At 41.6% G+C, this 16089-nt stretch overlaps 1 protein-coding gene across 1 annotated transcript in view; it reads left to right on the top strand.

The window, feature by feature from the left end:
• LOC139749422 (BTB/POZ domain-containing protein 7) overlaps positions 1 to 16076 on the top strand; it is a 409317-nt gene extending 393241 nt beyond the window's left edge. Inside the window, exons 12-13 of the mRNA XM_071663268.1 lie at positions 1424 to 1602; positions 8987 to 16076. Of these exons, the coding sequence (XP_071519369.1) occupies positions 1424 to 1602; positions 8987 to 9184 (377 nt within the window). The 3' untranslated portion in view covers positions 9185 to 16076. The remainder of the gene's footprint in view (positions 1 to 1423; positions 1603 to 8986) is intronic.
• The last annotated feature ends 13 nt before the right edge of the window (positions 16077 to 16089 follow it).

The following is a 16089-nucleotide window of genomic DNA, read 5'->3' as shown; positions in this document are numbered from 1 at the left end:
TCTGCTGCCATTGTATGATAATAGTTTTTAGTTAGGATGTACACATGTACCACAAAACATGACTGTGGAATGGAAGGGGTTAAGAGAGCTTGGCTACAGTGAAAGGTTGAGGGTTATATAGTTTTCCACCTTCATGGTGAGATGGGACCTTATATATTGTTTAAGTTTGTAAATCAGCTGGATGATGATTACAGTAAACAGTTCTTCATTAATACATGAGTTGGTAGAGGCCATGATCAAGAAGTATGTAAAAAGAAATACTAGTTTAGTGTAAGGCTAATGGAAGATTAGAATAGTGTGAGCAAGGAGATGGTAAATAGTGGCAGCTACAGAGATTTAAAGTCTTCCTGAAGGTGTGAAAAGTCCTGGAGATGGGGATTCACACGTATAAGGCTTTCATCTCATGATGTACATGGTTTACAGAAAGCAAGCCATGTTCCCTGGATGGGACCACAGGTCAAGAAGTATGGTGATGCTGTTCTTTGTTTGTGTGTGTGTGTGTGTGTGAGAGGTGAGCATAAGTCAGTTGAGAAGTGAGTATTCATTGTCTTCAGTATAGAAGTTGTATCTTATGCATAAGAGGTCTTGTGAAATGTTTAGTTGATGTTCTTAATGTTGTAAAGATAGGGGATGTTCAGGAAACAGGTGAAAAAGTTTAGCTCATGCATTCAAGTTACACCTTTATACGTACAAATACAAATGCTTACACACAGGTTTGTGGCCTGCATTATATGCTACCTTCGCCATGTGGTAAAATCTTTTTGTTGGGACTTCAAAGTAGTTAGTTACCCATTTTGCTGATAATACTTTAGTGTTCGCTCTTTGCATGCCTCTTTATATATTATTGTTGCACATCACCTGAAATGCCACTATATCTCACAGCTTTCTTGACTCCCATGCTCTGTCTTACAAAAGGCAGGTTCTTCATTTGAAAAATGGGCCACATTTGAATTTTTTTTCAATTGACAAGACTTTAAGAAGTATAGGAGTACCAGTGCCTTTAGTTTTTTTATGAATTATGATTAATCTGTGTAGTGGATAAACTTTGGTTGTGCAGAGAAATGTATACATACACATTGCAAATTAATACATTTAATCTTTCCCTTTGGAAAAATTTTCCAGATTTTATATTCAGAGTTGGATATACCCCAAAGTATCACTACTGCATATGTAAATCTCTTCATTCTCTTACTAGAAAGCGTTAGAATAGTAACTTACTGAAGAGAAAATTATTTACTGGAATAGTATCAGTAAAATGGACTTTTTCAAAAATTTTGAATATTTAAATTATTTGCAGTGTTAGGAAAAGTGAATTGGACTAAGATCAGGATCGTGAATGGGTAAATGCAACAAGTAATGGTAATCCTTGTTTGATTGTTCTTGATGTGTATTAACTGTATCTTCCATATGAATTACCCTCTAGTACCTGACTCTGAGACAGTGCTGGCAATGGTGCGGCGTGAGAGAGAGTTGGTGTCCTCTCCTGGGTACCAGAGAGCTGCTTCCCTCCTATTTGGTGACCGCCGTATGCTGAGAAGACAAGTACGACTTCGTGTTGTGAGAGAGTTCAATCTACCAGACTCTGTTGCTGATGTGCTTGAGGTGAGGGGCATTGAATTAATATAGGGTTTACACATGATAAGATGTCTTTTAAATGTGTGTTAAGGAATCATTGCTGGGAAGTAGGTAATTTTATGGAAAGGATCCTTTATTTTGCTGCTTGCAAAGATATTCTCTATCATTATTGTTGATTATACTGAAAGTGTAAGAAATGATTGGTTCAAGACAACTTTACCATCTTTGTTTATTATATTTGTCATAGCTTTGAATATACTTTTAGTATATTTTCATCAATGTACCTTGGGTTACTTTTTTTTTCCCACTGCCACTTCATTGTACCTTGAAGTGGGATGCATTTAATTCAGCCTCCTTTTTTCTCTTTCCATTTAATAATATCTGTTGTAGGTATTTGGAATTATGGTTCTGTTGACTGCGCATGTGGTCTTTCTTTCTTAAAGATGCATTCTTCATCTATATCATTATAGCCATTTCTTTGCTCATAATATTCAAGCACTAGTTTTTTCCTACTCCTTTCATCTTCTTTTATTAATTATCAGGTATCCTCCTCCTCTCATTCTTTTTTTTCTTTTTGTCTCTGAAAAGATCCTTATAAGCATCTGAGAGAACAAATGCTTTTGGGTGGCAAAACATTTTGTTTCTTAAACAGGGTGTATCCATTAGGATTTCTCCATCTTAAGTTGAAGCTGGCTACTTCTCATGTATATCTGTATAGAGATCCCCAACCATTCAGAGACTAAGAACCGGCTTTGAACTACGGACTGGTCTCACTGAGAAATGCAGTTTGTGATGTATTAGAAATAATAGTCAAGAAAGCAAATGGATGAGTTACTGTGGATGAGAAATTATCTTTGTGAGGGACAGAATAGTTTAAGGGAAAAGTAATTTGGAACAAACCTCTTAGATTCCTAAAAGAGAGTAAGTGTAGTATTGGACAAAGAAGAAGACTGGATGAGTTTGTTTGTGGACGGCCAAAACACATTTGACAGTGGACTTTATGGGAGGTTAATTCCTATGCAGGAATAATGGGGAGTCCTCTCTGAAGGATGAAAGATTATCTTGTTGGAAATGAGCCAAGGATGTACGTTTGGGGAGCTTTATTCAGATGGGTTAAGGCCACCACTTGAATGCCGCAGGCTTTTATTCTGGGATCATTACTTCAAATTGGCTCTGCGAATGACGTGTCAGATGGTGTGGCCTCTTACATGAGTATGCTTGTGGATGATGTAGAGATCTTGAGGGAAGTGAAAAGCGTGGAGGATCTCATGTTACAAGGGGACCATGACAAACTTAGAGAAATTAGTCTGACATGTGATCGATAAAGTTCACCCTAAGTAAATGTAAAGTAATGAGGATGGGCCACAATGAAAGAAGGCCTCAGTATGAATGTTATCAAGCTGGAGACAAGCTGCAGACATGTGTGTGTGAGACACTTGGGAGTTGATGTCATTTGTAACCTATCACCAGGGTTCCTTTTTAGGAGATAGTTATCCCTGGGGATAGGGGAGAAAGAATACTTCCCACGCATTCCTCACGTGTCGTAGAAGGTGACTAAAGGGGACGGGAGCGGGGGGCCAGAAACCCTCCCCTTCTTGTATTTTGACTTTCTAAAAGGGGAAACAGAAGGAGTCACGCGGGGAGTGCTCATCCTCCTCAAAGGCTCAGATTGGGGTGTCTAAACGTGTGTGGATGTAACCAAGATGAGAAAAAAAGGAGAGATAGGTAGTATGTTTGAGGAAAGGATCCTGGATGTTTTGGTTCTGAGTGAAATGAAGCTCAAGGGTAAAGGGGAAGGGTGGTTTGGGAATGTCTTGGGAGTAAAGTCAGGGGTTAGTGAGAGGACAAGAGCAAGGGAAGGAGTAGCACTACTCCTGAAACAGGAGTTGTGGGAGTATGTGATAGAGTGTAAGAAAGTAAATTCTAGATTGATATGGGTAAAACTGAAAGTGGATGGAGAGAGATGGGTGATTATTGGTGCATATGCACCTGGGCATGAGAAGAAAGATCATGGGGGCAAGTGTTTTGGGAGCAGCTGAATGAGTGTGTTAGTGGTTTTGATGCACAAGACTGGGTTATAGTGATGGATGATTTGAATGCAAAGGTGAGTAATGTGGCAGTTGAGGGAATAATTGGTATACATGGGGTGCTCAGTGATGTAAATGGAAATGGTGAAGAGCTTGTAGATTTATGTGCTGAAAAAGGACTGGTGATTGGGAATACCTGGTTTAAAAAACGAGATATACATAAGTATACGTATGCAAGTAGGAGAGATGGCCAGAAAGCGTTATTGGATTACGTGTTAATTGATTGGCGTGCGAAAGAGAGACTTTTGGATGTTAATGTGCTGAGAGGTGCAACTGGGGGATGTCTGATCATTATCTTGTGGAGGCGAAGGTGAAGATTTGTATGGGTTTTCAGAAAAGAAGAGAGAATGTTGGGGTGAAGAGATTGGTGAGAGTGAATGAGCTTGGGAAGGAGACTTGTGTGAGGAAGTACCAGGTGAGACTGAATACAGAATGGAAAAAGGTGAGAACAAAGGAGGTAAGGGGAGTGGGGGAGGAATGGGATGTATTTAGGGAAGCAGTGATGGCTTGCGCAAAAGATGCTTGTGGCATGAAAAGCGTGGGAGGTGGGTTGATTAGAAAGGGTAGTGAGTGGTGGGATGAAGAAGTAAGAATATTAGTGAAAGAGAAGAGAGAGGCATTTGGACAATTTTTGTAGGGAAAAAATGCAAATGAGTGGGAGATGTTTAAAAGAAACAGGCAGGAGGTCAAGAGAAAGGTGCAAGAGGTGAAAAAGAGGGCAAATGAGAGTTGGGGTGAGAGAGTATCAATAAATTTTAGGGAGAATAAGAAGATGTTTTGGAAGGAGGTAAATAAATTGCGTAAGACATGGGAGCAAATGGGAACTTCAGTGAAGGGGGCTAATGGGGAGGTGATAACAAGTAGTAGTGATGTGAGAAGGAGATGGAGTGAGTATTTTGAAGGTTTGTTGAATGTGTTTGATGATAGAGTGGCAGTTATAGGGTGTTTTGGTCGAGGTGCTGTGCAAAGTGAGAGGGTTAGGGAGAATGATTTGGTAAACAGAGAAGAGGTAGTAAAAGCTTTGTGGAAGATGAAAGCAGGCAAGGCAGCAGTTTTGGATGGTATTGCAGTGGAAGTTATTAAAAAAGGGGGTGACTTTATTGTTGACTGGTTGGTAAGGTTATTTAATGTATGTATGACTCATGGTGAGGTGCCTGAGGATTGGCGGAATGCTTGCATAATGCCATTGTACAAAGGCAAAGGGGATAAAAGTGAGTGCCCAAATTACAGAGGTATAATGGATTTGTATGTAGCATTTATGGATCTGGAGAAGGCATATGATAGAGTTGATAGAGATGCTCTGTGGAAGGTATTAAGAATATATGGTGTGGGAGGAAAGTTGTTAGAAGCAGTGAAAAGTTTTTATCGAGGATGTAAGGCATGTGTACGTGTAGGAAGAGAGGAAAGTGATTGGTTCTCAGTGAATGTAGGTTTGCGGCAGGGGTGTGTGATGTCTCCATGGTTGTTTAATTTGTTTATGGATGGAGTTGTTAGGGAGGTAAATGCAAGAGTTTTGGAAAGAGGGGCAAGTATGAAGTCTGTTGGGGATGAGAGAGCTTGGGAAGTGAGTCAGTTGTTGTTCGCTGATGATACAGCGCTGGTGGCTGATTCATGTGAGAAACTGCAGAAGCTGGTGACTGAGTTTGGTAAAGTGTGTGGAAGAAGAAAGTTAAGAGTAAATGTGAATAAGAGCAAGGTTATTAGGTACAGTAGGATTGAGGGTCAAGTCAATTGGGAGGTGAGTTTGAATGGAGAAAAACTGGAGGAAGTGAAGTGTTTTAGATATCTGGGAGTGGATCTGGTAGCGGATGGAAGCGGAAGTGGATCATAGGGTGGGGGAGGGGGCGAAAATTCTGGGGGCCTTGAAGAATGTGTGGAAGTCGAGAACATTATCTCGGAAAGCAAAAATGGGTATGTTTGAGGGAATAGTGGTTCCAACAATGTTGTATGGTTGCGAGGCGTGGGCTATGGATAGAGTTGTGCGCAGGAGGATGGATGTGCTGGAAATGAGATGTTTGAGGACAATGTGTGGTGTGAGGTGGTTTGATCGAGTGAGTAACGTAAGGGTAAGAGAGATGTGTGGAAATAAAAAGAGCGTGGTTGAGAGAGCAGAAGAGGGTGTTTTGAAGTGGTTTGGGCACATGGAGAGAATGAGTGAGGAAAGATTGACCAAGAGGATATATGTGTCGGAGGTGGAGGGAACGAGGAGAAGAGGGAGACCAAATTGGAGGTGGAAAGATGGAGTGAAAAAGATTTTGTGTGATCGGGGCCTGAACATGCAGGAGGGTGAAAGGAGGGCAAAGAATAGAGTGAATTGGAGCGATGTGGTATACCGGGGTTGACGTGCTGTCAGTGGATTGAATCAAGGCATGTGAAGCGTCTGGGGTAAACCATGGAAAGCTGTGTAGGTATGTATATTTGCGTGTGTGGACGTATGTATATACATGTGTATGGGGGGGGGGGTTGGGCCATTTCTTTCGTCTGTTTCCTTGCCCTACCTTGCAAACGCGGGAGACAGCGACAAAGTATAAAAAAAAAAAAAAAAAAAAATAAGTTTGTTAAGTATTCCTGGTGAATTATGTGGGAGGGTATTGAATGAGAGGGTGAAGGCATGTACAGAGCATCAGATTGGGGAAGAGCAGTGTGGTTTCAGAAGTGGTAGAGGATGTGTGGATCAGGTGTTTGCTTTGAATAATGTATGTGAGAAATAGTTAGAAAAGCAAATGGATTTGTATGTAGCATTTATGGATCTGGAGAAGGCATATGATAGAGTTGATAGAGATGCTCTGTGGAAGGTATTAAGAATATATGGTGTGGGAGGCAAGTTGTTAGAAGCAGTGAAAAGTTTTTATCGAGGATGTAAGGCATGTGTACGTGTAGGAAGAGAGGAAAGTGATTGGTTCTCAGTGAATGTAGGCTTGCAGCAGGGGTGTGTGATGTCTCCATGCTTGTTAAATTTGTTTATGGATGGGGTTGTTAGGGAGGTGAATGCAAGAGTTTTGGAAAGAGGGGCAAGTATGCAGTCTGTTGTGGATGAGAGAGCTTGGGAAGTGAGTCAGTTGTTCGCTGATGATGCAGCACTGGTGGCTGATTCATGTGAGAAACTGCAGAAGCTGATGACTGAGTTTGGTAAAGTGTTTGAAAGAAGAAAGTTAAGAGTAAATGTGAATAAGAGCAAGGTTATTAGGTACAGTAGGGTTGAGGTTCAAGTCAATTGGGAGGTAAGTTTGAATGGAGAAAAGCTGGAGGAAGTAAAGTGTTTTAGATACCTGGGAGTGGATCTGGCAGCGGATGGAACCATGGAAGCGGAAGTGAATCATAGGGTGGGGGAGGGGGCGAAAATTCTGGGAGCCTTGAAGAATGCTTGGAAGTTGAGAACATTATCTTGGAAAGCAAAAATGGGTATGTTTGAAGGAATAGTGGTTCCAACAATGTTGTATGGTTGCGAGGCATGGGCTATGGATAGAGTTGTGCTGAGGAGGGTGGATGTGCTTGAAATGAGATGTTTGAGGACAATATGTGGTGTGAGGTGGTTTGATCGAGTAAGTAATGTAAGTGTAAGAGAGATGTGTGGAAATAAAAAGAGTGTGGTTGAGAGAGCAGAAGAGGGTGTATTGAAGTGGTTTGGTCACATGGAGAGAATGAGTGAGGAAAGATTGACCAAGAGGATATATGTGTCAGAGGTGGAGGGAACGAGGAGAAGTGGGAGACCAAATTAGAGGTGGAAAGATGAAGTGAAAAAGATTTTGATTGATCGGGGCCTGAACATGCAGGAGGGTGAAAGGCATGCAAGGAATAGAGTGAATTGGAATGATGTGGTATACCGGGGTCGACGTGCTGTCAATGGATTGAACCAGGGCATGTGAAGCGTCTTGGGTAAACCATGGAAAGTTGTGTGGGGCCTGGATGTGGAAAGGAAGCTGTGGTTTGGATGCATTATTAAATGACAGCTAGAGACTGAGTGTGAACGAATGTGGCCTTTGTTGTCTTTTCCTAGCCCTACCTCGCACACATGAGGGGGGAGGGGGTTGTTATTCCACGTGTGGCAAGGTGGCGATGGGAATAAAGAAAGGCTGACAGTATGAATTATGTACATGTGTATATATGTATATGTCTGTGTGTGTATATATATGTGTACGTTGAGATATATAGGTATGTATATTTGCATGTGTTGACGTGTATGTATATACATGTGTATGTGGGTGGGTTGGGCCATTCTTTCGTCTGTTTCCTTGCGCTACCTCGCTAACGCGGGAGACAACAACAAAGCAAAATGAAAGGTAAATAGTTAAGGAGACCAGGTGTTTGCTTGCAAATATTAGAATTGCATTCAAATTCATGGATAAGGAAATATTTATCTAGCTTTTCACTTCCTGCATAAGGCCAAAACTAAATTAAGCTCCTCAAGACTGGTCACCACATCTGAAGAAGCACACTGAGTCAGTGGATAAGGTGCAGAGGAGAGCAACAAAGATGGTAGGAGAATTGAGAGGGCTGTGCTACAGGGAAAGGCTAGAGGCCTTATTTTTTCCCACTATGAAAGAGAGAAGAGTGAGGAGTAACCTGATGACATCTTTAAAGTTTTCAAGATTGATTTACAATGTAGACGGTGAACACTTCTTCTAGAGATGTAAGGATAGAACAACCTGAGGACATAGCATGAAATTGAGTAATAAACTTATTGGGAAAGGTTTGGAAAATTACCTTCTAAGTATTAAGTATTAGAGTTGTAGATGAATGGAATGAAATGCCTTATGACTTAATGCTGACCTGCTTATGGAAATCCAAAAATTTGAATGATAATTCAGAATATTCAAGGGATGGGGCTCCACAAGTGTAAAACTCTGTACTGTATGGTACAAATTGTAAGTAAATATGCAAACTCCTTCAAGCACTCCACAAGTGTAAAACTCTGTACTGTATGGTACAAATTGTAAGTAAATATGCAAACTCCTTCAAGCACTCTCTTTAGTGCTCGCAGGTTCTGCCTCTTGTAGAGAAATGGTTTTTCTTAAAGTATACCAAAACCATGATTTTCTCATAGTACACCTCTTTTGCCTGCTCATTACAAATCAATTCACCACTTCCTCCTAAACAGTTTGCCACCTGTAGTGAGCCAGTTTATATTCCCTTTAGCACAATTGATTTTATTTTTTTTCAACAGTAAGATTTGATTTGTTCCACCATACTTGGTGAATTTTTCACTTAGATACTATTCAAATCAGATTATATGCTGAAAATGTTCTGCTGAATAACAGAAACTTGATATATACAAGGTAAGGAATTTGTCAACCAGTTGATGTACATTTTTGGTTGACTTCCAGGGTGCTTCATACACGGAGGAGGAAGAGGAGGAGGTGGAGCAGAGATGCTCTGTGAGAGACGAGGGCAGGTCCAAACTTCAGCCTCCAGAGTTCTTGCTTGACCCACTACTTGACCCTCCACCTCATCATTTCCGTCTGATGCAGGTTGTTATGTTGGATCTTTATTATCATGTCTCATATTTCAGAATTTATCTTTAGTCCACCTTTAATTTTGAGTACTGTTTAGTGGATGTAGGGTAAAGCTGTAGATTTTTTGGAGAAAGTAAAAGGACAGACTGCAAGAATACGATAAGTGGAAACAGAGTTTTCTCTCATGTTTGCTCTTGTCACCAACCAGTGCAATATTCTGAATCAGCATCTAAGCTTTAGTTAACCCTTTCCATTCTCCTGATGTAAATTTACACAATGAGTGTCCATTCTAGACATATATGTAGAATTTCATGCCTTCATCTAAAGGCTGCTCACAGAGCCACTGTCAGGTTGACAGTGTACAGTAATATCTCCCTAAACTCAGTCACTCTCCAGCTATGCCAGAGAGAACACATTCCTATGAACTTTCTAGGGTGGAAACTTAGATTTTGGTAGATATACAGGAGCAGGACGATGATTCTGAAGCACTTGTTGATGATGATCTGTCTTCAGATTCGATGGAGAGTGACATATATAGAAACCAGATGATTTCAAAATACGTAATGATGATCTATTGATGATGATCTGTCTTCAGATTCTGGGGAGAGTGAGATATACAGGACCAGGCAGATGATTCTGAAATACTCAGAAGGGTAATACTCAGAAGCTCAAGTGGTTTGGGAATGTCCTGGGAGTAAAGTCAAGTGTTGGTGAAAGGACGAGCAAAGGAAGAAGTAGCACTACTCCTGAAGCAGGAGTTGTGGGAGTATGTGATAGAGCGTATTTAAGTAAATTCTAGATTGATATTGGTAAAACTGAAAGTGGATAGAGAGAGATGGATGGTTATTGGTGCCTATGCACCTGGTCATGAGAAGAAAGATCAATAGAGTCAAGTGTTTTGGGAGCAGCTGAGTGAGGGTGTTAGCATCTTTGATGCACGAGACCGGGTGTTATAGTGATGGGTGACTTAAATGCAAAGGTGAGTAATATGGCAATTGAGGGTATAATTGGTGTACATGGGGTGTTCAGTGTTGTGAATGGAAATGGTGAAGAGCTTGTAGGTTTCTGTGCTGAAAAAGGACTGGTGATTGCGAGTACCTGGTTTAAAAAGAGAGATATGCACAAGTATACGTATGTAAGTAGGAGAGATGGCCAGAGAGCATTATTGGATTACATTTAATTGATAGGCGTGCGAAGGAGAGACTTTTGGATGTTAATGTGCTGAGAGGTGCAACTGGAGGGGTGTCTAATCATTATCTTGTGTAGGCGAAGGTGAAGATTTGTAGAGGTTTTCTGAAAAGGAGAGAGAATGTTGGGGTGGAGAGAGTGGTGAGAGTAGTGAGCTTGGAAAGGAGACTTGTGTGAGGAAGTACCAGGAGAGACTGAGTGCAGAATGGAAAAAGGTGAGTGCAAATGACATAAGGGGAGTGGGGGAAGAATGGGATGTATTTAGGGAAGCAGTGATGGCTTGTGCAAAAGATGCATGTGGCATGAGAAAGGTGGGAGGTGGGCAGATTAGAAAGGGTAGTGAGTGGTGGGATGAAGAAGTAAGCTTGTTTGTGAAAGAGAAGAGAGAGGCATTTGGACGATTTTTTTAGGGAGGTAGTGCGAATGATTGGGAAATGTATAAAAGAAAGAGGCAAGAGGTCAAGAGAAAGGTGGAAGAGGTGAAAAGAGGGCAAATGATAGTTGGGGTGAAAGAGTATCATTAAATTTTAGGGAGAACAAAGAGATGTTTTGGAAGTAAGTAGATAAAGTGTGTAAGACGAGAACAAATGGGAACATCAGTGAAGGGGGATAATGGGGAGGCAATAACAAGTAGTGATGAAGTAAGAAGGAGATGGATTGAGTTTTTGAAGGTTTGTTGGATGTGTTTGATGATAGAGTGGCAGATACAGGGTGTTTTGGTCGAGGTGGTATGTGAAGTGGAATTTATTAAAAAAAGGGGATGACTTGTTGACTGGTTGGTGAGGATATTCATTATATGTATGGTTCATGATGAAGTACCTGAGGATTGGCGGAATTCATGCATAGTGCTATTGTACTAAGGCAAAGGGGATAAAGGTGAGTGTTCAAATTACAGAGGTATACATTTGTTGAACCTTCCTGGGAATTTGCATGGGAGGGTATTGATTGAGAGGGTGAATGCATGTACATAACATCAGATTGGGGAAGAGCAATATGGTTTCCTAAGTGGTAGAGGGTATGTGGATCAGGTGTTTGCTTTGAAGAATGTTTGCGAGAAATACCTAGAATCTGGAGAAGGCATATGGTAAGAGTTGATAGAGATGCTCTGTGGAAGGAATTAAGAGTATATGGTGTGGAAGGTAAGTTGCTAAAAGCATTGAAAAGTTTTTATCGAGGATGTAAGGCATGCGTATGAGTTGGAAGAAAGGAAAGTGATTGGTTCCCAGTGAATGTCGGTTTGCGGCAGGGGTGTGTGGTGTCTCCATGGTTGTTTAATTTGTTTATGGATGGGGCTGTTAGGGAGGCGAATGCAAGAGTTTTGGAGAGAGGTGCAAGTATGCAGTCTGTTGGGGATGAGAGTACTTTGGAAGTGAGTCAGTTGTTGTTCGCTGGTGGCTGATTCGGGTGAGAAACTACAGAAGCTGGTGACTGAGTTTGGTAAAGTGTGTGAAAGAAGAAAGCTGAGAGTAAATGTGAATAAGAGCAAGGTTATTAGGTTCAGCAGGGTTTAGGGACATGTCAATTGGGAGGTAAGTTTGAATGGAGAAAAACTGGAGGAGGTAAAGTGTTTTAGATATCTGGGAATGGATTTTGCAGCGGATGGAACCATGGAAGCGGAAGTGAGTCAGAGGGTGGGGGAGGGGGTGAAGGTTCTGGGAGCGTTGAAGAATGTGTGGAAGGCGAGTATGTTATATCAGAAAGCAAAAATGGGTATGTTTGAAGGAATGGGGGTTCCATCTATGATATATGGTTGCGAGGCATGGGCTATAGATAGTTATGCGGAGGAAGGTGGATGTGTTGGATTAGATGTTTGAGGACAATATGTAGTGTAAGGTGGTTTGTTTGAGTAAGTAATGAAAGGGTAAGAGATGTGTGGTTATAAAAAGAGTGTGGTTGAGAGAGCAGAAGAGGATGTATTGAAATGGTTTGGTCACATGGAGAGAATGAGTGAGGAAAGATTGACAAAGAGGATATATGTTTTAGAGGCAAAGGGAACGAGGAGAAGCGTAAGACCCAATTGAAGGTGGAAGGATGGAGTGAAAACGATTTTGAGCGTTCAGGGCCTGAACATACAGGAGGGTGAAAGGCATGCAAGGAATAGAGTGAATTAGAATGATGTGGTATACTGGGGTTGATGTGCTGTCAATGGATTGAACCAGGGCATGTTAAGTGTCTAGGGTAAACCATGGAAAGTTTTGTGGGGCCTGGATGTGGAAAGGGAGCTGTGGTTTTGTTGCATTACACATGACAGGTAGAGACTGAGTGTGAACAAATGTGGCCTTTGGTGTCTTTTCCCAGCACTATGTCGCACACGTGTGTGTGTGTGGGGGGGGGGTGCCATTTCATGTGTGGCGGGGTGATGACAGGAATGGATGAAAGCAGAAAGTTGTGTATGTCTGTGTATGTATATGTATGTATACTTTGAAATGTATAGGTATGTATATGCATGTCTGGGCATGTATGTATATACATGTGTATGTGGGTGGGTTGGGCCATTTTTTCTTCTGTTTCCTGGGGATAGGGGAGGAAAAAATACTCCCCACGTATTCCCCGCGTGTTGTAGAAGGCGACTAAAGGGGGCAGGAGTGGAGGGCTAGAAACCCTCCCCTCCCAGTATTTAACACTCTAAAAGGGGAAACATATGAAGGAGTCATGCAGGGAGTGCTCATCCTGCTCGAAGGCTCAGATTGGGGTGTCTAAATGTATGTGGATGTAATCAAGATGAGAAAAAGGAGAGATATGTAGGATGTTTGAGGGAAGTAACTTTAATGTTTTGGCTCTGAGTGAAACAAAGCTCAAGGGTAAAGGGGAAGAGTGGTTTGGGAATGGCTTGTGAGTGAAGTCAGTGGTTGGTGAGAGGACAAGAGCAAAGGAAGGAGTAGCACAACTCCTGAAGCAGGAGTTGTGTATGTGATTGAGTGTCAGAAAGTAAACTCTAGATTGATATGGGTAAAACTGAAAGTGGATGGAGAGAGGTGGGTGATTATTGGTGCCTATGCTCCTGGTTATGAGAAGAAAGATCATGAGAGGCAAGTGTTTTGGGAGCAGCTGAATGAATTTGTTAGCAGCTTTGATACATGAGACCAGGTTATAGTGATGGGTGATTTGAATGCAAAGGTGAATTATGTGGCAGTTGAGGGAATAATTGGTGTACATGGGGTGTTCAGCGTTGTAAATGGAAATGGTGAAGAGCTTGAAGATTTATGTGCTGAAAAAGGACTGGTGATTGGGAATACCTGGTTTAAGAAGAGAGATATATAGGTTTACATATGTAAGTAGGAGAGATAGCTAGAGAGTGTTATTGGATTATGTGTTAATTGAAAGGTGTGTGAAAGAGATACTTTTGGATGTTAATGTGCTGAGAGGGGCAACTGGAGGGATGTCTAATCAGTATTTTGTAGAGGTTTTCAGAAAAGAAGAGAGAATGTTGGGGTGAATAGAGTTGTAAGATTAAGTGAGCTTGGAAAGGAGACTTGTGTGAGGAAGTACCAGGAGAGATTGAATGCAGAATGGCAAAAGGTGAGAGCAAATGATGTAGGGGGAGGAATGGGATGTATTTAGGGAAGCAGTGTAAGCTTGCACAAAAGATGCTTGTGGCATGAGAAAGGTGGGAGGTGGGCATATTAAAAATGGTAGTGAGTGGTGGGATGAAGAAGTAAGATTGCCAATGAAAGAGAAGAGAGAGGTGTTTGGACAATTTTTGCTGGGATATAGTGCAAATGACTGGGAGATCTATAAAAGAAAGAGGCAAGAGGTCAAGAGAAAGGTGCAAGAGGTGAAAAAGAGGGCAAATGAGAGTTGGGTTGAGAGAGTATCATTAGATTTTAGGGAGAATAAAAAGATGTTTTGGAAGTAGGTAAATGAAGGGGGCTAATGGGGAGGTAATGATAAGTAGTGGTGAAGTGAGAAGGAGATGAAGTTAGCATTTTGAAGGTTTACTGAATGTGTTTCATGATAGAGTAGCAGATATAGAGTGTTTTGGTCGAGGTGGTGTATGAAGTGAGAGGGTGAGAGAGAATGGTTTGGTAGACAGAGAAGAGGTAGTGAAAGCTTTGCGGAAGATGAAAGGTTGCAAGGTGGCGGGTTTGGTTGGTATTTGAATGGAATTTATTAAGAAAGTGGGTGACTGTTGTTGACTGGTTGGTAAGGATATTCATTGTATGTCTGGTTCACGGTGAAGTGCCTGAGGATTGGTGGAATGCATGCATAGTGCCATTGTATAAAGGCAAAGGGGATAAAGGTAAGTGTTCAAATTACAGAGGTATAAGTTTGTTGAGTATTCCTGGGAAATTATATGGGAGGGTATTGATTGAGAGGGTAAGGACATGTACAAAGCATCAGATTGGGGAAGAGCAGTGTGGTTTCAGAAGTGGTAGAGGATGTGTGGATCAGGTGTTTGCTTTGAAGAATGTATGTGAGAAATACTTTGACAAACAGATGGATTTGTTTGTAGCATTTGTGGATCTCGAGAAGGTATATGTTAAGGTTGATAGAGATGCTTTTTGGAAGGTATTAAGAGTATATGGTGTGGGAGGTAAGTTGCTAGAAGCAGTGAAAAGTTTTTATCAAGGATGGCATGTGTAAGAGTAGGAAGAGAGAAAAGTGATTGGTTCCCAGTGAATGTCAGTTTGCGGCAGGGGTGCGTGATGTCTCCATGGCTGTTTAATTTGTTTATGGATGGGTTAGTTAGGGAGGTGAATGCAAGAGTTTTGGAAAGAGGGGCAAGTATGCACTCTGTTGTGAATGAGAGATCTTGGGAAGTGAGTCAGTTGTTTTTTGCTGATGATACAGCACTGGTGGCTGATTCAGGTGAGAACTGCAGAAGATGGTGACTGAGTTTGGTAAGGTGTGTGAAAGAAGAAAGTTGAAAGTAAATGTGAATAAGAGCAAGGTTATTAGGTTCATTAGGGTTGAGGGACAAGTTAATTGGGAGGTAAGTTTGAATGAAGAAAAACTGGAGGAAATGAAGTGTTTTAGATATGTGGGATTGGATTTAGTAGCAGATGGAACCATGGAAGTGGAAGTGAGTCACAAGGTAGGGGAGGGGCGAAGGTTCTGGGAGTGTTGAAGAATGTGTGGAAGGCAAGAATGTTATCCCAAAGAGCAGAAATATGTATGTTTGAAGGAATAATGGTTCCAACAATGTTATATGGTTGCAAGGCATGGGCTATAGATAGGGTTGTGTGGAGGTGGGTGGATGTGTTGGCAACGAAATGTTTGAGGACAATATGGGATGTGAGGTGGTATGATCGAGTAATTAATGAAAGGGTAAGAGAGATGTGTGGTAATAAAAAGAGTGTGGTTGAGAGAGCAAAAGAGGGCGTATTGAAATGGTTTGGTCACATGGAGAGAATGAGTGAGGAAAGATTGACCAAGAGGATATATGTGTCAGAGACAGAGGGAACGATGAGAAGTGGTAGCCCAAATTGGAGGTGGAAGGATGGAGTGAAAATGATTTTGAGTGATTAGGGCCTGAACATACAGGATGGTGAAAGGTGTGCAAGGAATACAGTGAATTGGAACGATTTATTATACCGGGGTTGACATGCTGTCAGTGGATTGAACCAAGGCATGTGAAGCATCTGGGGTAAACGTGGAAAGTTTTGTGGGGTTTGGATGTGGAAAGGGAGTTGTGGTTTCGGTGCATTATACACGACAGCTAGAGACTTAGTGTGAATGAAAGTGGCCTTTGTTGTCTTTTCCTATCACTACCTTGCGCTTGCATGGGTGTTGGGTGATGCTACTTCATGTGTAGTGGAGTGCCAATGGTAATGGATGAAGACAGC

The sequence above is a fragment of the Panulirus ornatus genome, chromosome 7 (genome assembly GCF_036320965.1).
Source record: "Panulirus ornatus isolate Po-2019 chromosome 7, ASM3632096v1, whole genome shotgun sequence".
NCBI classification, from domain to species: Eukaryota; Metazoa; Arthropoda; class Malacostraca; order Decapoda; family Palinuridae; genus Panulirus; species Panulirus ornatus.
This window is presented reverse-complemented; position numbering and strand designations above follow the sequence as displayed.